Source organism: Nesoenas mayeri (genome assembly GCF_963082525.1).
Source record: "Nesoenas mayeri genome assembly, chromosome: 5".
NCBI lineage: Eukaryota > Metazoa > Chordata > Aves > Columbiformes > Columbidae > Nesoenas > Nesoenas mayeri.
The window spans coordinates 43,194,547-43,217,468 of record NC_137548.1 but is presented as its reverse complement, the minus strand read 5'-3'; the positions used below and the strand labels follow the sequence as shown (position 1 = coordinate 43,217,468).

General features: G+C 35.9%; 1 protein-coding gene across 2 annotated transcripts in view; it reads left to right on the top strand.

The window, feature by feature from the left end:
* MYBPC3 (myosin binding protein C3) overlaps positions 1–22,922 on the top strand; it is a 62,186-nt gene extending 39,264 nt beyond the window's left edge. The window contains exons 23-32 of one of the 2 annotated variants that reach the window (XM_080345589.1): positions 2,119–2,307; positions 4,390–4,524; positions 5,740–5,907; positions 7,261–7,349; positions 12,180–12,375; positions 17,477–17,616; positions 18,351–18,510; positions 19,048–19,184; positions 21,642–21,828; positions 22,880–22,922. In XM_080345589.1, coding sequence (XP_080201715.1) covers positions 2,119–2,307; positions 4,390–4,524; positions 5,740–5,907; positions 7,261–7,349; positions 12,180–12,375; positions 17,477–17,616; positions 18,351–18,510; positions 19,048–19,184; positions 21,642–21,828; positions 22,880–22,890 — 1,412 coding nt within the window. In that variant the 3' untranslated portion in view covers positions 22,891–22,922. Of the gene's footprint in view, positions 1–2,118; positions 2,308–4,389; positions 4,525–5,739; positions 5,908–7,260; positions 7,350–12,179; positions 12,376–17,476; positions 17,617–18,350; positions 18,511–19,047; positions 19,185–21,641; positions 21,902–22,879 lie in introns of those variants that run through there. The other variant, XM_080345588.1, reaches the window with a different exon arrangement.

Below are 22,922 nucleotides of genomic sequence, written 5' to 3'. Positions count from 1 at the left end.
CTACCAATAGCCTTACCACAGCCAAACCTCTCTCTTGATGTGTTTTTGTAGAGTTTTCAAGACACCTATTCTGGAAAGTTCTTTGTTCTGCTTTCACTGTCAAAGGAATGACTTCGTTAATGTTCCACTATCAATCCTTTGTACTACAGGAGCAGGTTTCTTCAGTTAGCATAGGACTGTACTACTAAGAGAACTCGAATAAAACACGGCAGGGGCGAGGGTGGTGAAAGCCAAGATGCAGCACTATCTATTCACATAAAGCTTTAAAAGAAGTTTAAAAGGCAGGAGAAAAAATACATATGCATTCTTATTTGCCTTCACATTGTTACAGATGGCATTGCATTGTAGGCAGTCTGCTGCAGTCTTTATTAGCTATATCGGACAGATATAGAAAAGAAATTCACACTCTATCTTCACTGTTACACAAATCTTTCATGGGCTGTACTTTTTATGTTACTAAAGTAGCATCCTTAGCTATCATACATTCTGTGCACTTGGGGAAATAATCTGTTTTACCAAATGTCACCAATAGTACTAGTACTGTCATTTTACTTCCTTTTTGCCATTTTTTGAATTGCAATTCTGGTATGCCGCAGTGAAGAAGTGTTTCGATTCTGACAGGAAACTATGCATAACTAAACCAGCAGTGTCACAGACTCTGGTGAACAAAGAAAAAAAGCAGGAACACGTCAAAGGAACCATAGGTTCTTTGCTCGCAACATTTAATCCTGTTTAAAAGCTACCGAAAACAAGCATGTTACAAGGAGTAACTTCATACATTAGAAGTGATGATACAACTTGTCAGCTCAAAGGTACTTTTACCACTCATTTCCCAAAACGTTCTGTAGACTCTCATGCTCTTCTTACAATCCAATGTAGACAGGAGTGGCTGCTGATTCCTGGTGTCTGTGCCTATGATGTGTCAGCAAACGTGCCCATTGTTCTCCACCACTCTTTAGACACTGTAAGTGTGGTGCACCTGGGAAGTATGATTCAAAGAAACACCTGCAAGTTTGATAGCCTTGACTTTTGTGAGCAGCAGGGACTAAATCACTGACATACACCGCTCAGTTCATGAGTCTTTACAATGTATCTGCTGTAAACGCCTACTATTGTAGACAACACTGTTACAGACATACCCTCTGTAGAATATGGGTAGAAACAGACATGCAATACACACAAATACATGGTATGTATAAATCACTATTCAGTGTATTTTCTGATTATCCACTCTATAGTTCAAAGATGAATAGCTTTCAGAACAAAATCCATTTAAAAGAAGTCTACATGCATCACTTCCAGAAATACCATCTGCATACCAGTACTTTCCTTCCCAAGGGAATCAGAGCAAGAAAAATGGTTCATGGCCAGGACTGAAGCAGAGGTGGGATCTGGACTGTCTGCGAACCACTCTGCAATTCCACCAGTTAGTATTAGACACAGAGATCTAACATAAGTTCTTTGATAAATCATTTTAAAAAGTAAATGAACAAACAAAACCAAAACAAAAACACAAAGGGAAGTGTTAAACTGTTCTTCCAACTAATATTTTGCATTGGGATTTATGCTGTTAGTTGAGATTAGCTAATTGCAGCAGAATATATGAAAGAAATTTATTTTTAACTCTATGTTTTATCCTACACATTTCAAGACAATTTCACCTTCACCGAAGGGGCTTTCTGTTGAGTTACTGTGTCTCATACATTTCTCTGCTATTAGGAGTGAATGACCACTTTCTTACCAGAAGGGATTTGACATTTAAACCAGCTCTGCTAGTATCACTATTTTGCATATATCTAAATACCTTAATAGTAGTGTATAGCATGCAAAGTGTGCTTAAATTCTAATACCAAGCATAGACAATTTTACTTCTACTCTGAATAGTATACTTGTTCCGGTAAGAATATGGGATAGAAGGAAAGTAATACAAAAGAGAACTGGAGGAAAATACCACAACTTCACTGAATTCAGTTATATGCAATAATCCTGGATCACATTTGGCTCTTTTATGCCATAGGAAAAAAAAAAAAAAAAAAAAGGAAGTTATTATTTTCTTTATTCCTGCATGTGAGATAACAATTTGCAGTTCTTTTACATCATAAGAGCTATCCTTCACAGGCTATATTTTAGAGAGAAAGAAAAAGAAAAGCTATCGATGGATGAGACTGAACTTTGACCTTTTGAAAGAGCTAACCTATGAAGCCAAGCGAATGATTGAAGGAGTCATTTATGAGATGCGGGTTTATGCTGTGAATTCTATTGGCATGTCCCGGCCAAGCCCTGCTTCGCAACCCTTCATGCCAATTGGTGAGTTTTGCCACACTCCATATTATTTATAGGACAAAACCAAGGTAAGGCAATTTTCACATCAGCTCTACAGTTGCCCTTGTACCTAAGAAGAATGTGTTGGGGAAGAGGCTGTCAACCTTCTCTATATTCTATAATCAACTTTTCTTTGTTATCTTTGTCTTCTCTATCTCTTATTTCCCTTCCTGAGAAGCACAGAGGTTCCAGTTTCATGAAATTGCTGATGAATTTTTAGTTGTTATTATTAGAAGTGTGAGAGTCAAGCTGGATCTGGAAAGGAGGAGAACTAATTGACAGAAATTTCCCTGTCCCTCTCAGCTTCCCCCATTGCCTTATGAGTGCAAATATCACAGTATCCCACCCAGCACTCCCTTAATCCTGGCCCTCTCCACAGCTAAAAGGATAGCTGATTAAGAAAATATTTGAGGAATGATTTTCTATAAATAATCCTTCCCAACACAGCAGGGCAGTGTCTCCTGCAGTCCCTGAGCAAGGAGCAAACTAAAGGAGTCCTCAGGAAGCCTGCCTGCTAAGAGCTTTAGAAAGAAGACCCACAAAAATACAAATAGCTGGAGATAAAAATGACTAGAGTTGCTAAATCTACAAATATCAGTGAAGGGGGACAGCCTGCTGAAGGAGATAATGTAAAAGCAGATGATGCTGCAAAGGGGTCAGAAGGAAAGGATGAACTACAAGAAGAGTGTCTTAATTCTGAATTTCAAACACACAACGGCTGGTCTGCAACAAAAGAGGACAGAAGAAAACCATCAAGCGGAGCTACTGGAAAAAAAGGTCCAAAGTTTTCATGGGATAGACAGAGTTTTACTTGATTAAGGATAAAGTTCCCACTTACTGCTTCAGAGAAGAGGTTTGGGGTTTTGCTCGGTACTGTGTGGTTGTATATGCTCCCAACTGCCTTTGCTCCCCATGTGCTGTTCATGGTCCTTGCCACCATTTGAATGTGAAAAATTTTGACACAGATACAAAAAGAAACGGAATGATTTTGTTGGTTGGCTGGTTGGTTGTTTTGGTTTTTTTTTTTACAATAACTTTGGGAACTGAGATCAATTTCAATCAGTTGCACAATTTATAAACCTGTATTTAACTTTTTTTATATAAGAAATATTTCTACCATGTAAAATCTGTTATGTATATTCAGAAGATGCTCAGCATGTACACAGCGTATGCCCAAAATATATTTCTTTAATGACTGCTTTTATGCCAAGTATACTAAATACTATGTTCCAGCACTCCAAATATTATTTTGAAAAAGTTATCCTTCTATTTATTTTTTGGAATCAAGTATTTCACAGCAGCATTTGTGTGTATTTGAGATTCTCCAGTAAGGACTTTTTTTTTCTTTGTTTTGTTTTGGTTTTAATTAGTAGACAACAGACATACTTAAGAAGACTGACTTTAGCTAGTGGTCTTTCTGAACTATGGATTTGAAAAGAGCCATGGCACTCCTGTTCTGAAAATATATGAAACAGCTATATCTAACTGAAGTGAAAATTCTTCTGCCCCAAAATATTTTTCTCAGGCACGTGTCTATTACAAACACACAAATCGAACCATTGTTTCTGTAAACATGTAGCCAGAACTTTTGGTCGTTTTCTCCACTATTAGAGGAAAATTAATGAAGTCAAATTTAGCTACTGATTAATTTGGTCCTCTGACTGTCTCTGTCTTTTGTCTAATTACAATCAGAGTATAAGTACAGCATAGAAATTGCAGGCATTTTAATTTCTAAATTTTCTGCAGATTTCTGCTGACAATTTGACTCCCTTCTGTGACTCTTCTTTTTCTTTCATTGGCTTTTACTCCCAAGGGAGCATATGTGAATAGGAACTACTATACTAACCACTTGGTCCCTTCCCTATTACAGGAAACTTACGGTGCATTTCTATTAATGAAGTATTAGGTGTTACATTTTACAACTGAGCTTCAGATAAACTTGTTTTTAAAACTTTTTAAACAGATAGCACTATGCAATTCAGCTGCTAATCACTCCTTCTATAGCCTTTAAATTCTCACAGTCATATTGCTGTTTCCCAGAATTTACCTCTACATATTTCCCTATAGCTCCTCCAAGTGAACCAACACACTTTACAGTGGAAGATGTTTCTGACAGCACTGTTGCCTTGAAGTGGAGACCCCCTGAGCGCATTGGAGCTGGAGGATTAGATGGTTATATTGTGGAATACTGCAAAGATGGATGTAAGTAAGCACTAGTACCAGACAGCAGGAACTGAACATTGTTAAAATCCTACAATTGCAATAGCTTCACTGCAATATCCCAATAAATTAGCCATATCCAGTATCATTACATTTGAACTCTAATCTACAACTAACACCCTTGCAAACCACCACCAGACTTACCATGACAAGACTGTAAAACCAAGATACTGACATGAACCGTAACATCATCTTCACAATCATAATAAACTTTAATACAGAAGACTACTAGAAAAATACCAGTGTTGTTCTATAGTCACTACTATGCTTTTGTAGCATTCACAAATTGCATATTCCTTAAAACCTATCTAATAACATGACTGTAACAACAAACTATCAAGTAACTGTTACATTGTCTCATTTAATACTTGTGGTCTGATAATAAAGTGTCTAACTCCATCACAACTACCACACTCAATTTACTGTGATACTACAACACAACATTTATGTCATAAAAATCAAATAACAAATTTATAATCACTTCCATCATGAAATTTTCTCTGACACTAAGCTCAATTGCCATATAACCTAAACTAGGGTTTTTACAGGGTGTAATTTATCCAGAAATAAATTATAGTCTTTAATGAGATATCATAATGGAACTACCAGAATCTCTATGTCAATGTCATAGAACGATTTTATCAGTTCTACTTCTCTGTCATTACAATAGCTAAGGAAGCTCTAAGACTTCTGTTCTACTGTGTCAATTGAGAAGTTAATAATAAATTCCAACAGTTATGTGTTCTATTATTGTTTTCAGCATCTGTGGCTCTCACCAATCTGTTTGGACACCCAGAGGAGATATACTTATTCCAAGAAAAAATAAAATTAAGATCTCCCTTTCTTGCAAAAAATACTTTCAAAATTCTCTACCTTAACCTCTTGCTAATGAAAATAAATGTAGAGAAGATCCACAACTCTAAGCTCAATAAAACAGAATGCCAAAGGAACTACTCAAAGATGATTCCCTTGCCCTTAGCTATTTTGAATAAACAAAATGTATACATTCTTTAACTCCATGTGTAAACACATCTTCTAGATCGAGAATTCTTTTTTCAACTTAGTTTATTCCCTTTTAAGTGTGGTATTGCATGTTAAATTTGTTTTACCTTAATACAAATTTACTTTCAATTGTAGACAAAGCACCAGCTTGGAAAAATAATATATTATTACAATATACAAATCCTGTACTTGCAGCTACAGAATGGATTCCAGCTCTTCCTGGCCTAACTGAGCGCACATCTGCTCTGATTAAAGACCTGGTCACTGGGGACAAACTTCATTTCCGTATAAAGGCTGTAAACTTGGCTGGTGAGAGTGGAGCAGCAATAATCAAAGAGCCCGTCACTGTTCAAGAGATTTTGCGTGAGTATTTAGAATGAATAAATCTTATTAATCTGTTTCCTCTGGTCAAAGTTCTAATCATGTACACATGCAGAAAAATTCCAGGACTGACAAGCCCGTGCCTTCTTCTGTGAATAAAAACCCGAACAGCTCTTTTGCTTTGACTAGCCACCAAATATCTTCCGAGACTGAGAACATTATTGTATTCTCCAGGTCTTATATTCCTCAAGCACAGGTCTTAAAACAAAATCCTACTTCTTACTTTCAAATTATGGACATTTCACTTCTTTTAATGGCACTGTCAGCATTTAAGAGACACATTTTTTAATATTTAGCTCTCTGCTGGAAAAGCTGCTGTATTACTGCAAAATGATCGCGTTGGCTGTGGCTAGAGATCTATTTAAATAAAAGCAGTTATCTGTACTTGATTGTCGTAGGTTATTAATTAACACCCCATGTATCACCCAACAGCAGTAGATTATAATTAATTTGACTGGAGTCCAAATGATATCAAGAGGTGCTAACAGTGGATTCTTCAACCTTGATTCACATGAAGTGTCTGCCAGAGTCTCACTGACAGTAAAATGACTCTGTGTAAATGAAATGAAGTTGTAGTGTATCTCAAAACCAAATGGACATGAAGATAGATACTCCAACTGTATGTTAAGAAATTCTTTCTATAAATGACTTGGAAAAGAATTAGGAAGACATGGAGAAAACAGAAAACTTTCCAGTGAGGTGGAGGAGAGCAGAGACTAGATGAAAAAACATGCACTAGCGTCCTATTTTTGTTAGTGAAAAGTAAGCAGCTGCAATGAGACTCCACTCCTTGCACCTAAAAGAAAGAACTATAACTGAATGACTGTAGAAAGGTAAAGGAAATCCACTGATTGCTCTGCTTTTTGAGTAAGTCCATAAACACCTTCAAATGGCAATTTTCACAGAGGTGCAGTAACAATATAGCAATAGATCAACCATAGTCTATAATCACTCTTTTACTCCAATACACCCTTTGTCTCATTCCCTCTACTGAACTGATGAAGTTCTCCAAAGTCCATACAGAAGACTCACATCCAATGGAAGTCACCCAAACCTGGCATTTTAAATGTGACAGTTTCACAAATCCTGCTGTCATTGAAACCTGCTCAGTTGTAAATATATAACTGAGATTGCTACTAAATTTGTATCCAGTAGCCAAATACATTTGAAAGTACTTTGAGAATTAACTGCTCCCTAACTGTATAAACAGTGTCTGCACAATTATGCTTACAAATATCCAAGCCTCTCCTCTTTGGTGTCTTGTCTTATTTATGCTATAAGCAATATTTCAAAGTATCAAATCTTTGGATTTAATGTACTAATGCTTAACTGCAGAGCGTCCCAAAATCTGGTTGCCACGCCATCTCAGACAGACTCTGGTGAAGAAAGTGGGTGAGACAATCAACATTGTGATCCCTTTTCAGGTATGTATCATCTGTTCCTATTTTGTTGTGGTTATTTATCACTACTTACCTAAAGTACTTTCCCTTGTCCAAGTTCCCATCACTTCACTGCTTAAGCACTATTACACAAAGTATAGCTGATGATTTAAAAAACCCTCTCAAATGTTAAAGCAAAAAACAATAAAATCACTCTTCTTTCAGTTACATTTTTTTACACTCACAGTTTCTTCCATAATCCTTCCTTTTGGGGAAGAACAAAAACTAAGTGCTGTAAGTAAGTGCAAGCCCATTCTTGCTTATTGTCCATAGGATGCATCTTAAAGACAGAAGTACACAAAAGCATAAGAATACAACCAACTACTCTTCTGGAGCCAAGGTACATGATGTTACTAGGCAACTTCTTTGCCAAAAGAGTGTATGTTCATTTCTGAAAGGCTGACTACAAAAATTAGAGTTTGTACATAAACAGAATACCACAATTGGGCCTATATAGAATCCATGTGTATACAAATAATAGCTTGGTTATTAGTGTACATGAGCTCAAGGTTAAAAAACACAGCATGCCAAGGATTATCAAGAGTGCATGCATGGAACTACACATGCCACTATGGCATGCACCAAATTGCATATACCTAGACACAGATTGACCTAACCAGTTCCCCTATCTTTGCATGTTCTATAGCTGTATAAGCAATAATGACTACTCATAAAACACCACATGCCTTTTTTCAGATGCAAGACTATAACGTCAATATAGCGCAAGAATTAGTGTGGGAAAGAAAAGGTTTTCTAAGTGACACACAGGAAAAGAAAATGTAAATTGCAGATTTGGACTCTCACAGAGATATCCTCAGTAATAATGGATATATCATTTAATCTAGTCCTCATTTATAATTTGAAGAACCTAAAATTTCTCTGCTGTCCAGTTTTGACATTTATGAAAATGTAATCACTGTCGTTAGTGAAGAGTTTTGAAATTCTCATGTAAAGACACTGGAGATGTAAAATATTTTTCAGCCAGGGAGATATATATGCACACATTACCTACATTCTTTCGTTTGGGCAGTACCAGCAGGAAAAAAAAAATCCACAGAGAAGCAAAATCTATGTACAATAAATTACACACGTCTTTTGCCCTGTGGTTACTGGATTACATGAAAAGTTGCTTTTTCACAAAGATATATCTAATCAGTAAACAGTTGCAAACTGCCTTGAATTGCATGCTTGCACCACTGTGATAACATTGTGTGCTTATTTTTTTCTTCCATGTTTCTTATCTCCACAATTGCTAAAATGGCTGCTTTACTGAGCTCTAGATTTCTGCAAAATTTAAGATTTTACATCTGATATTTTTTACTTATTTAAGTCTTAAAAAAATTACATTAAAGATATTTTTGCTGCTTTAATGTCTGAGTTGAAGAAAATTTGCACAAAATTGACAAGTTGCCCCATAAGCTGAGGAAATGATAAAGTTTGGCGTTTTAGAGGTTTGTGTCATATGTCCCCTATATCACTATCTTCCCAGCATAACCCACCTCTTTTGCTTAGAGCGGTCTCATTGCAATATTCCCAGCAATTTGCCAGTTCTTCGCCCTATTCCCCCACTGGTAGTCCTACATGACATGTCCTCACTTCCCCAGGCCAGAGAAAGTACATGCCGCAACTAATCCAGAGCTTCACTTATCCTGCCTGATCATTCAGCTCTTGCCAAACAAAACAGATAAAGACTAAGCCTTCCCTGACTTTTCCTCAGCAGGGACACTAATGAAGGTTTCAGTATTTCACCCTGTCATCAGTTTTCACAAAACTGTACTAAGCTAGTCTAAGAGAATTCAAGTGCCATGTCAAATTTAGCTGAAATGAATTAATTCAAAATTTCAGTAGCACACAAATCATGTGATGGTATAAACTCTCATCTCCTAAAAAGTAAGGCTGACAAACAATGCTAAAATCTATCCATCAACACCAAATTTTAGCTTGAGAACAAAACTAGAGGATTTTAAATCAAGAGAGAATTTTTGAGTGAATTAAATTTGTAATAGTGCTGAATTGCAACTATAGCTACAATTCTTAATACTGCAAAAGCTATTTAGAATATGCAAAACTGAGGATCTTTCAAAAAAATTAAAGCAAAATGAACATTTTATTCTATATTTTGAAAAAGTTTAAATCACTGACCATTTCTATTGCAGCAAAAGATTCTAAGTAGATATGATGGCAACTTCATATTACAAAAGGGATAACAAAGTAAATACATAAATACTGGAATTAGTGTGAATCCTGAGCCAGGGAATAAAAGCAAGCAGAATATTATCTAAATGAACTATAAGTCAGTGTCTTCTAGAATTTACAGGTTCTGTGCAACCCTGCCAGTGACCTCTATGGTCACTACCATGTCATTTAACACTGAAATTCTATTAAATACCTTGTCAAGCTATGCTGGGCTAAATGCTATTTTCAAATCTATCAAAATCTTTAGATTCAAATTTACAGAAAAGAACAAGTACAACATTATTACTAACCCTTTTTCTGTTGAGTGCATTACACAGGTGGGACATTCTACCTAAAGGAGAGGAATAAACACATTCTTGTTTCAAAATTAACTATGTGGGCACATGATTGAAGGGATATTATGTGCTATTCGTGGATAAGATTCACGGTATTCCTAAGCAGTCTTCTTGTCCATATATGCATTAACATAAACACCAAAAAGCATTTAAATTCTTTCTTCCCTTGCAGTAAACTGCCTGAAGTTTCTCTGGTGTGCTGTTTACCCACTGTCACTCACTGTTCTCTCTCGGATTACTTATTACACATTGCAGAAATCCAATCCTCTGAGATATGTATTAGGAACATTCTTTCTATCTGTTTATGCTTTTCACACTCTATAAATATAAGAGTATATGAAAACCAACACTTTCAACACTTGCGATCTTTCACTGGCAATCGTAGCACCTCAAAAAGGGAGGTGCTGTGAGTGAACATATCTGATCAACCACATTCAAACACCAGCAGTAGCAAAACTTAATTTATTTCTAATAAATTATTTTCTAATAAATTAATATCTAATACTTTATTAAAGTATTTCTTCTTATAAAGATAATGCTATGGTTTCTCATGCCATTTTTGCTGAGATATTTAAGGCCAGATGCTCAATTCACCTCATCACTCAGTCCATCAAGAACTATCACATTTTGTAATAAGTCTGAAAACCTAGCCAAGCATTTGTCTTGACAAATTAGAAATCTAAAGAAAATTTCTATATAACTATACCATTTTAAGTAGATTGCTTTTATTTTGAAAGTATTCCTCTAGACAAAACTTTCAATCAGAATCCTCATGTCATTTAAAAATACACACATATGTAGAAGGTAAAATACAGTCAACTACTTGTCAAGTTCACCAACAACCAGGATACAGAAAAAAAACCCCACTATATCCTTTTACTTGTTCAAGAATTTTCTACTATACCTACCAGATAAAGGAGGGAAGCCATGTCTTTCTCTAATAGGTTTTCGTAAGGGTTCTATGAAATTATACCAGGGTGAAGATACACTAGAACCGGACAAAATGATCTTTTATCTAATATTTCAGAGCTACAGGCCTGAGGTGACTATATGACTTGCCTGAAATCAGTAAGAAAATCAGTTACCAGATATGGAAAATGGAAGATCCCAAACCATTGCTCATTCAGGTTTATCATCAGCCCTGATGTAAAATCAATCACAATGTATCTGAGGTTTTAGATGCCAGAGAAAAAAACATATCTTATTTTAGATATTAGAATATATATTAGAATAGAGATTTCTAGGTGGTTTAGAGCCCCTTTAAGTGTAATTTTGGACAGACCTTGGCCTAGCTTTTCTAATATCACAGAAAAATAAAATGATGCTACACAGACTTTCTGAGCAAATACCAGACAAACCTGAAACAACGGTGTAGCAGAGCACAAAGATTTCTTTCTATTCTGCCTACCTTTTGGCACCTAAACCAAGAGTCTGGGTATCCTAATCTCCCTCTGTAGCCTATGGAAAAAGATACAGTCTTACAGAGTATGTTTCAGACACCCAGTGAAGTGGGGACCTTCTAGAGGTGCTTTCTCTGCTGTTCACTAGGGGCAGAGAGCAGTAGGTATCCTAATTTCAGTGCCTTAGACTGCAGTTCCAAGGCAGCCTAAGCAGATCTGACTGCCGTCTTGGATAGTCTCACCTTCCCTCCCCCATTCATTTGAGCTACACCTGGGGTTCCCCCAGCCCTGTGCTGCACTGTTCCACCATGTTCATCTGGCAGAAATTCAAAAAAACCTACGGAGTTATTTTCTGCTAGATTGACTATAAATACAGTTATGAATTACACAGTAAGTTTCACATCCAAGATTTCAAGATTATAACAATTTTTTGAAATATCTTAAAAATACTTGGGGATAGAGAATCAAATATTTTATGAAATGGAGGGAGAAGGTGGGAAAAAAGTTAATAAACTCCTTAAATATTAAAGACTTCTGCTACTTAATAATAGAGCAAAACAGATCAACTGTTGGCTTCACAGGTGCCTGGGTGCCTGAGAGTACCATCCCAGTACAAGTATATTTTTTCTGGGTTTGTTCTCAATATAATTTCAGTCTTTAACTATAATGAAATGTCATCCTCAGGGAATGCTGCCAATAACCACACAGATAGGAGCAAATGTTTTCCTGCAAGAAAAACAAATTGCAAAGTAGAGTTTATTATCCTAACTCTGCATATTAAATTAAGCTTTCTAGACTTACAGATCTCTTAAAACCAGAAAAAAAAAAAAAAAAGGAAATCTACTGTAGCCTAAAAAAAACAACAACTCTTTTTTTCTCTTCAGGGTAAACCAAGACCCAAAATCACTTGGATGAAAGATGGTCAAACTCTAGACTCCAAAGATGTGGGAATTCGGAACAGCAACACAGACACAATCCTTTTCATCAGAAAGGCAGAGCTTCATCACTCTGGAGCATATGAAGTTACTCTTCAGATAGAAAACATGACTGATAAAGTTGTAATAACAATGCAAATCATAGGTAAGAACCTGACATAAAAAATAAGCATAACATACACAACAAAATAGTTGCCACACTGAGGTAATCCAAAGGTCCAGCTACCTCAGGATCCCTTCTCTAACAATGGTTAACAGCAGATGACCAGGACAAAGCTCAGAGGAGGGCTAACATGTCACTTAATTTTCCTAGTATATTTTCCCAGCTTGAAATGATCTGTATCCTAGAGACTTTCTGAGGTAGAGGGATTATCTGTGTCCCATAGCTCCTGAGGGATTTTTTTCTTCCATGATTTTATCCAGGCAGTTTATTAATTCAGGTCTAGTTTCAGAATCCAAATAACCTTTGTAAGGAATTTCAGTTTAAATGCATGTACAGCTACCCATTTAGTTTGTTTTGAGTATCTCTCCTGATAATCTCATTTGATGTCGATACAGTTTTGTATCAGAATAATTTATTCACATTTTCTATGCTACTCATGGTTTTACAGCCTTCAGTCACACTACCTTCAGTTAACAGTCTCAAGTTTTAGACCCCTTGTTTATTTCCAAAATGTCTTTAATCATGTTTCTCACCCTTCTACCTTTCTACCACTTTGAGAGTGACAAAAGTAATTTGAGAGTTTTGGTGTTCTTGGGAATAGCCATATTGTCCTCAAGGCAGGAAATCTGAATCCTGGAATAGATATACTCTTCTTGGGTTTCATCAGCAGATAAGGACAGTGAAGATAAAAATGATTGCACTAATGTCCCTCTACTGTTTTGAGAATTAGAAACGACAAGAAGTCACAGTCCTGTGAATATGGAGAATTCATGTTTAATGTCTTACTCTGCTAAGAGCGTATAGTTAGCTTGAGGCTTAGTGGAGGCTTATTCTCTATTATACAATTTCTAGTCTCTTTTCTGGTGTCATTTTAAAGGAATGCACTGCCACTTCCCTTGGGATTTTGAGAGGTATATTCTGAGATCTTTTCTACTCAGATTTCATTAAAATTCACTTCTGTTTCTCCCCATTACAGTTCTATGTAACATTCTTTAAAATTGTTTTTATTTTTTTCACCCCACTCTTTCACAGCGTAATCCCAAATTTCCTTCAAGATATCAAGACATATTTAGAATATTTATTTTGGCACAAAAAGGAGTATTTAAACATAACTCCTTATGCTTTCAAATTAAATATATAATGTTGACTGTATTCTGCTTAAAGTTTTAGAATGTTGGCAGAATGGGTATGCAGTAGTGCCAAGAGCAAACAAAAAAGGCATAACAAATTGAGCAAATGTGCCTTAATACCGCCAGCTGCTTCTGCTCAAGAGGATGGCTGCAATTCTGCAACAGCAAAATAAGTAAATGGCAGCTAAAACAATGTAATTCCAAGGGACACAGGTAAAGGGATATAGTGCTCTCTACACACCAAAATTCCTTTCTAAAACTCATTAGTGACTTCAGGTTCTAGCACATTGCTCTTACAGCATAGTACCAAGTATCTTTCACCCATTGTTTGGTATGTAGAAAGGTACACAAATAGATACATGTACTATTGTCCAAGAGTTATTTCATACAGAAAATCAAAGGCTAAAAAAAAAAAAAAAACCCAAACAATAATCATATCACATCGCTTAATACATGTCACAGTTGGAGGTCAGGTATTGAACTTCTTAATTCTTGGCCAGCTTGCTTGAATGAAAGGGAATAAATAAATTTCATTTAATTCTTGGCCAAAAAAGGGCTTGTAACATATACAGGTACTTCTGCAACCAAGGCATCTGCTCTGATTCTCGATCCTGTCACTCTTCCATCGGAACTACTTCTTTTCAGTTCCATCAACAGCACGTTTTGCTCTCAAGATTTTAAATTATTTTGGCAGGAGAGAAATATGGGTGATTCAGACACTCTTTCTGTACTACTGGTAATGCTTTAGATGCTGAAGTACAGCATGCTGAAAAGCCAACTCATCTTTCAGAGATAGAAATCAACTAGTGATCTTTTGAGATCTCTGTTCATGAACTAACTTTCTTTGGCAAGAGTCTGCTTGATGAAGGATTAATATTTGTAGCTTCAGTCCTTATATTTTTGAGAGCAAGGCAAGAATGCCAGTAACCAAAATGAGGCAGTTCCAAACATGAGGAAACATTTCTATTACTGTCATCACCTGCTTTTATTGCCAAAAAAATTGCTGCAGTCTGCTCTAGAGATCTACAAAGGGTGGAGTTTTACTATGGCAATACAGTATATTTAAAATACTTATAGAAAGGTCTTATATAATGAAAATATTTCCAATCTCTGAAAAATACCGTTCCCTCAGCTTTTACCCCACTGCATTAATCAATAAAAGATGCCTTCCATTACACCTTCTACTGATAAAGCAAACTTCAGTTCTGTATTTTGTTTTGGTTTTTTAACTGGAATTATTTATTGTTCCCATTATTTATTATTTGAAAATGCAAATTATCATTTCTCTTTGAAAGACCATGGCCACTTTCTCTCTTCTTCTCATTCTATAAAAGTCAGTAAAACACAAAAATCCTCAGATAAGCTTGTATTGAGGGTAGCAGAATATAAATCCCCACTCCAACACAGTGTCCTACAGAGGAAAAAAATTTGCTACAGATGCATCACTAGGATTAACTTTTCCCACCCTCTGTTCAAACTACCAGCCAGAGACGTACTGGTTAGTACTGATAAAGGAATATTCTACAATTCTACAAAGAAATTTTGAGTAGATATTCTTGCGGATTGCATTATCCCATCAAATCACAAAGATCAAGCATATAAAAATCCATTCAACAAATTTATTCATCTCTTCCTTTTGTAAGATTGTCCTTTACAAAGACTTACAAGTACTGAGGCTTTCAGTACACTTTTTCTTTATTCCATCTATACCATTATGGGTAGGTATAATAATTTATTAAAAAGGGATTATTTAATAAAACATTGAATTGTTATCACATTAATCCAATAGCAGGTTAAGGCTTAAACTGTTCTTCTGTTCTTAATAAAGTCATACCACGAAATTGTTCTCCCGAAAAGCCATTATCTACATCTATGTACATAAACATATACATAAGAATGTCTTAAATACACACACACACATTCTTGAAGTATAACTCTTCCAATAGATCATCGAATTAATGAGTGACCTGTCATCCTATTGTTTTCAGTTTTGAAGGGAGGTTCCCTGATACTTGCTTTTAGGTAACTAGGAGCAATAAGAGCCAAACTTCAAAATCTATCTGTCTAGTGAGGCTTCCCCAAAAAGTGTACTTTTTCCTTTCATTGCACCTAAGACTATATTTTTCTCCCCTTTATCAATCTCTTCCTATAAGATTTAAACCAACTACCACAAAACAAAACAAAAAAACCACAAAAAACACCACCACAACACAAACCAAACCCCCCCATCTGTTGTGTAGATATATCTGTAGGTAGGTTTGCAGGAAAAATACTTGTAAAATTAGGCAGATACTGTGAGGGGTTATAACAATAGGTAGGCTTGAAAATCATTAACAAACTGCTAAACATCACAACATCTTTCTACTGTTTTCTACTGATTGTAATACACTTATTCAGCACTTGTAGGACTTTGCCCACTGAAGCTGTTGCAGTTTTCATACCCACACACATATTCATATGTAGTATGCAAAATTCCTATATTCAAGTTAGAATAGACTAACTGATTTTTGTATAATGAAGATACACATCTAGAAATATATCTAGATTTTTCTTAAGTTGTGATTCCAGATAACAGCAAATGCATTTCCACATCTTCGTAAGCAATATTGTTCATTTGACAACACATTACTATTCCCAGCTTCAGAAACAGGGAAGAAGTTGGTAGCTGTTGAGCAATGCATAAGATGGCAGCTTTTTCTCTAAAATGTTAGTCTAAGAGAAGAAGGAAGAGGACATTAAATGGAATGAGAGTGATGCCTTCTGTATTCCTTATTGAACTTCATGTAGTGTTTTAGTTGGCTCCAGTGTTCAGCAATATGAAGGAGGATAAAAAGGGTTAAAGTTACTTATAAAGCAGTTTTTCATTCCAAAGTATGTCAGTGAAAAGAGAATTAGCACATTGTGCTTTGACACAGAAAGTCATATTTACCTTAATAACAGTCAAAGGCCAGTTTATTACTGGTTTGCCTATCTTTCTTTAAGGAATTAAATTACAAGCAATCTATAGTTTCATTTCTTTGTGCTTTGCTCATCTCAAACCTACATCCACCAGATTCTATTTTCTTCATTTTTCCAGATTAGTTACAAAAAGGAGACAGTTTCTATTCAGCTATCTAGAATTTTCCCAGAATACCCTTCAACTACTCACAAGACCTTCTACCCCAGGTGTAATGATCATCATCCCCAATAAGCCCTGTAACAGCGAACAACAATCTACCATATCAAAAAGAAGAACCAGCGTCTTCAAGTTAAACCAGACAGGAATATTACTTAATAAGTCTAATTTAAATGTTACAGCATTTGACTAAACAACATTAGCAGAAATACGAATGATCCTTAAAAGAAGGAAAAAATAAAACTATCATTTTATGATATATATTTTTCTATATATTTCCAGGTATCTTAAAGTGGATATAGACTACTGTACCTGAGAGTTTGCTTTTTTTTTTCTAGTTATAACGGTGAAATATCAGTAGTGGGCAAGCTAAGAAGCACTGAGGCAACGGGAGTCAGGTATAGTGCCCAATGGCTGGCCTTCCTTGGGCGGAGGAACATACACCCAGTTGCCTCTGTTGTTTATATGGCTCTCAATGTACCTAAATGGCCACTAAATTGCATTGAAGTAAAAAAGCAAATAATAAAACTGTAGTAAAAGAGTTAATCGCACCCACTCAAACAACACAACCTACTTCTTCCATTTTAAGGAAGAGTTTTTCTGGTTCCCTTGTTACTAATTCTAATGTGTTGTCTATTTCTCAGTAGGTTTTAGGCCTCCCAAAAAAAGTATTAAGACAGTATTTGAAAATTTCCCAGCTTTCCTGTTTACAGTGTATTGATATTGAACAATTAAAGATTGCTATCAGGTTCTATTTTTTTCCCTGCATGGGAGGAAATGACAAAGCTCTTAGATCTTGAAACAGAAGCGAAGGGTTTTTTTCATGTCTCCTCTGCAGACAAGCCTGGTCCCCCTCAGAATATAAAGCTTGTAGATGTTTGGGGATTTAATGCAGCCCTGGAGTGGACACCTCCACAAGATGATGGCAATGCACAGATCTTGGGCTACACAGTCCAGAAAACTGACAAAAAGACAATGGTAAGACACAGCACTGAGTTGGTGACTTTGTATGGAGTTTAAACTACTACCTGTTCTGGGAACACAGAGATTTGAGGAAAACAGCTAAATTTGTGACCCTCTTTTTTTAATCTGAATTGTCCTATGGCATATCAGAGGCAGTTAAACATTGAAGAACAAATCTAAAAGGAACCAAATGAATAAATGCAGGGTTGTGTAAAATGCCCAGTAGAAAATGAAAAAGAGAGACCCAGTCTGTCCCGTCTCTGGTGGTGACTGGACAAACAGCTCTACCCAAAAGGTGCAATTGTATTTTTCATTTGGAATTATATTTTTCACAATTACAAGGGAAAAACTGAAGGGGAAGGAGGAAGTTAAACTCAGATGTGGGGTATACTAGGGTATATACTGGGAGAGGTATGAATGCCAGTCCATCTGGAAAACATCCTTCTCAGGGAAGTTCCCATCAAGCAGCCATGTTCTGAGGTCACATCTTGTGTCAGGTTTGCCAGATATGAGTAGGGCTAAAATGTAAAGAGATGATTTTTTTTTTCCCCTCAAAATTCATACAACTGTCACTCCAGACAGAAAATAAAAATAGAAAAATGTATCAGCTGATCTTCACAGGAAGGAACATAATATTTATTTCACAGGCTATTGTTAAATACATGTCTACTTGTCTTTTCCTTGTAGCAAAATTAGCACCATGTCTGACCTTTCATAGTATCTTTTTAAATAGTATAGTCTTGTTACAGGAATGGTATACTGTTTTTGACCACTATCGTCGCACAAACTGTGTAGTGTCAGACCTGATTATGGGAAATGAGTATTTTTTTCGAGTCTTCAGTGAAAATTTGTGTGGATTGAGTGAAACCGCTGCAACCACCAAAAATCCTGCCTATATCCAAAAAACAGGTAACATATTCTTCTAAACAAAGATCACAGAAGTCACTAAGTACCACAAATAATACAGTGGTAAATGGAAAATACAATACTATTAGGTGCACCACTGGAGATATTTTCATTAGTTAGTAACTAGCACTTTTAAAATATTTTAGCATCAAGAGCCCTTACCTGGGCAGATCTCCTGTACTAACACAAAAATCTGTTCTAAAATATTTAATTACGCTGTCTTCCTAAACTATATTATTTTACATTCCAAGGTTAAAAGTTTAAGATATCTGTGGTGAAGACTTCCCCTGCAGGCACACGGCTTTCATATTTTTAACAGAAACTGAAACCCCGTGGTTAACAGGGCCTTTTCCTTTAACTGAAGTATTAAACATGTGATGTGTATTAGAGTGAAATTAATTTAAAGATTTGTTATATGATAAATGTCATAGCTTTGAAGATTTTCTAAATCATATAGGCAAATTAAATGACAAATCGATTGTACACAAGTCAAGAGAATTGAAAACACAGTTCTTACTATTTTATTTCTTTGAATTGCAGGTACCACTTATAAGCCACCTAGTTACAAAGAACACGACTTCTCCGAACCTCCTAAATTCACTCACCCTTTAGTAAACCGTTCTGTGATTGCAGGATACAACACCACGCTCAGCTGTGCTGTAAGAGGAATCCCCAAGGTACAAATTACAACAGGTGTTGTCACTATCACAACAAGCCAAGATGATGCTTTAGAATTCATACCAGTTCAGCATGACTGGAGTGTAACATGAGTATATTAAGAAAAATCCATCCATTTATCTCCCATCTCACTCATAACTGATGCTTAACCAGAATGCATGGTGCAAGTGTTTGTGTGGCTGTGCACAGAACCAGTGGGACGATACAGTAAAGGAGACAGTGGCAAGGACAGGCATTGCTTATGATAACACCATGCCATTGAAAATGTATCACATGTACACAAAATCTACCCACGAAAAAAGGTAAACAAATAAAAAACACTTATCTTCCCGGAATGTAGATTTTGTTCTCTTCAGTCTTTCAAGAAAACAGCAGTTAATATAATATATTGTTTCATTCACCTAAAGGATACATAGACACCAGTTTTTCTGTTATTAGGTCAATACATCCACATAAGTTTTTGAGAGCCTGAGTTACTTTGCAAAATTAACTAGAATAAAAACTGCTGTTATGTGTGAAGTTTGGGGGCTTTTTTTTTCTCACAGGAATATTTTCTCAGTCTAAATATATTTGTTGAAGTCTGTACAAAGAGTACTTTTTTTTGTTAAGAGTTAGGAACAAGCAGTAAAAACTGTATCAGCTAGAAGCTAAATTTAGGTTTCTCAAAAAAGGGAAATAGGCTTTTTGTCTGCAGTGAAGGAATTTACCATATTATGACATAACCTTGTCACAAATTTAAGTTACAAAAAATGTAGTAACCTTTTTCCTGGCTCCTTATTTCCTGCTCCTTTCCCTTCCTCATGCCTGCACAAGAATCTAATATCTACATAGCAAAATATGCAAGATTATAGCTCAAAGTTCAATTTAACTCAAAAGAAAAAAAAAGTTAGAGACAGTCTTAATGCAATCATTTGCTGCAGTTCATTGGATGAAGGAGCTCCAGACAACACTCAAATATAAAAAGGAAGCACACCCACTTAAATAACTGAAAAAGAACATCACAGAAGACACACCACCAACTGCAGGCAAAATCCATCCTCCAGTAGCTGCCTCAGCTTAGATTCATCATGAAATTACAGTGTTAGTAATGATATTCTCTCTTGGTTAACTGATCTTTTTGTGTATCTGTATCCACTTCATTCAGTTTCCATGGTTTTAAGAAGATTCTAAGAAAAACATCATATTTTACAGCTGTTAAGTACAGTAGTTGCAGGCTTCTGACTGTGAGCATGCTCGCTCTGCCTTCCACATTAGGATACAAATAGTCTCATCCTTCAGTACACCTAATACTCCAAAGTAGCTTTTCCAGATACATTTCGGTACTTGCATTGCCCAAATTAACCTTAACAAACAGTTTATGTAGCTACTGCATAAGTCTGCAACAGACAGTAACTTACTTTGATAGAGCTTTCCAATTTGAATATCTATAGATTATCAAGCATACCTCAGATACAACCTGTATGGCACCAAAAAGTTAACACTTCAAGCAGAGCCAATATTCATGCCCTGGTAGCAGTGCTGAAACACGAGACATTTACGCAGGAAGATGAAGAGGCTATAGAAAAAGAAGCAAAAAATTTCGAGACATGAAAATGTCCAGCTGATATCTTTAAAGAAAAATAGGCATGGCAACTGGAATGGACTGAATTGTGTATCACAAGTCAAAGACACGAGTGATTCAGTAAATTTGAGTCCACTCTATAAAAGTGCAGTAGTTTTACAGGTTTATGGGTGACAAACCAGAAAATGTTAATTCCAGAAGTAAAACAGATGACTGCAGAGCTTTTTCTTCTACTCTTTAAAGCCTATTTATTCACTATATGTAATAACAAGTTTGAAATAAACAAAAGCAGTTTGCTTTATATAAGATTTTTAATTTTCAAAATTTCATTTATAAAAATGGCTGGAACTGGTACAGAGCCAACCACTTTATCGCTCAGTTGAACCCAACCTGAACTCTATTTTGAAATTCCTGAAGTTGCTAAACATATTCTAAATGGTTTGGAAAATCCTTTCCCAGCCCAAAACTTGGCATTCCAAGTTGGCCACTCAACATCTGCAGACCTTTATGACACTTCTGCTGTAATAATCTGTGCAGTTTAACTCCTCTTCTGTAAAACATTTGAAGCATTCAAATATATTTTAATAAGTACAATTAAATAACTCCTGAATAAATAAATTTTGTAGGGTTTTTAAAAATTGTGATAGAATAGGGTGCAGATCTACATTATCTACATGCTATTTGAGATTTAAACAAAATACTGAACATTTGAATTATTAGTTTCACGAGTTTGTACTGAATAAGGGGAGGTTCCTTCAAAAATTAATACTCCTGTATAATATATATAGTCCTCATTATGCATAAACCTTTGATGGCTAAATTAAAGCTGTAAGATCAGCCATAATTCTTCACTTTTCTACCTTCTATTTTAAAATTCTTCTTTTGTGTTCTTTAGCCAAAGATATTCTGGTACAAAAACAAAATGGATCTTTCTGGGGATGCCAAATACCGCATGTTCAGTAAACAGGGCGTGTTGACCCTGGAGATCCGGAAACCCACTCCATTTGACGGTGGCTGTTACACCTGTAGAGCTGTTAATGAGTGTGGTGAAGCTGAAATAGAGTGCAGACTGGATGTCAGAGGTAATCGGGTGAATCTTATGGATGTAACACTAATACTGCAATGAAGAAAGAGTAACAGCTAAAAAAAAAAAATAGTTCCCCTTTATGTAACCTTGACTTTTTTGGTGGCATATAAAAACTTTGTTAATCACATGCACCAGCAAGATTGTGTTTTTAATTCTAAACTATTATCATAGAATTAGATTACTTGCTATGTAATACATGTTTGAAGGTGGACAATTATTATGCTTCTGACTTAATATATAGCCTAGAGAAGATACTTAGCACTGGAATGGAAGTCTAGCTACAAATACCACATTGTGGAAAACTTTATTATCCTGTGTACCTATAATCAAGTCATTAGCCTTTAGACATATGTAAAAGATAGTGCATGCTATATCACAAACATTTATCAAACAGATTAAAAAATAAAAGTCACATGTTTATAACATAGCAAGAAATATTGACAAAATATTTTTGGTAACGCTGCTACTATTGTATCTATTTGTCAGTATGAACCTATATAGCAGCACTTTAAATGCTCATCAGAACCAGAAAAGCTGTAAAAGTGACCTGCATGACAGTCATTGATGGAGAGTCATCTGCAGCATGGCAAGCCTGAAGGGATTTCCACACAGCACAGAGTTAGATATTTTACTGTGTGCTATGAGGGATGTGTACACAGTACACCTTGCAGTGCTACACACATCGATCACCTCACTGGGGTCTTGGCAGCGGGCAATTTATCTGCATTAGTATGATGATGAACTCAGACTAAGACCTCTGAAATGTCTCACTAATCCATGTAGCAGCTTATTAAGACTCTTAGGCCACTCTCAGTTCAGTGGCTAGCTCAAGCATTTCTGGTCAGTGCTACACTGTACAGTGTAGCCATGGCTCAAAGCGTAATATTACAATCTTGTGAAGCTTGCTTTATGAACATCACATCTCCTTCAAATCATCAGATAAAAACAACTACTATAAAGCTTCCATATTTCACCTTCAGCACCAAGCCTCAATTTAAAATTAGCATCCTTTAATGTCTGATAATATCTTTTTTTTTTTTCTCCAGCACCTCAGTAAAACACTGAACCTCAATTCATCTGCAAGTCAAG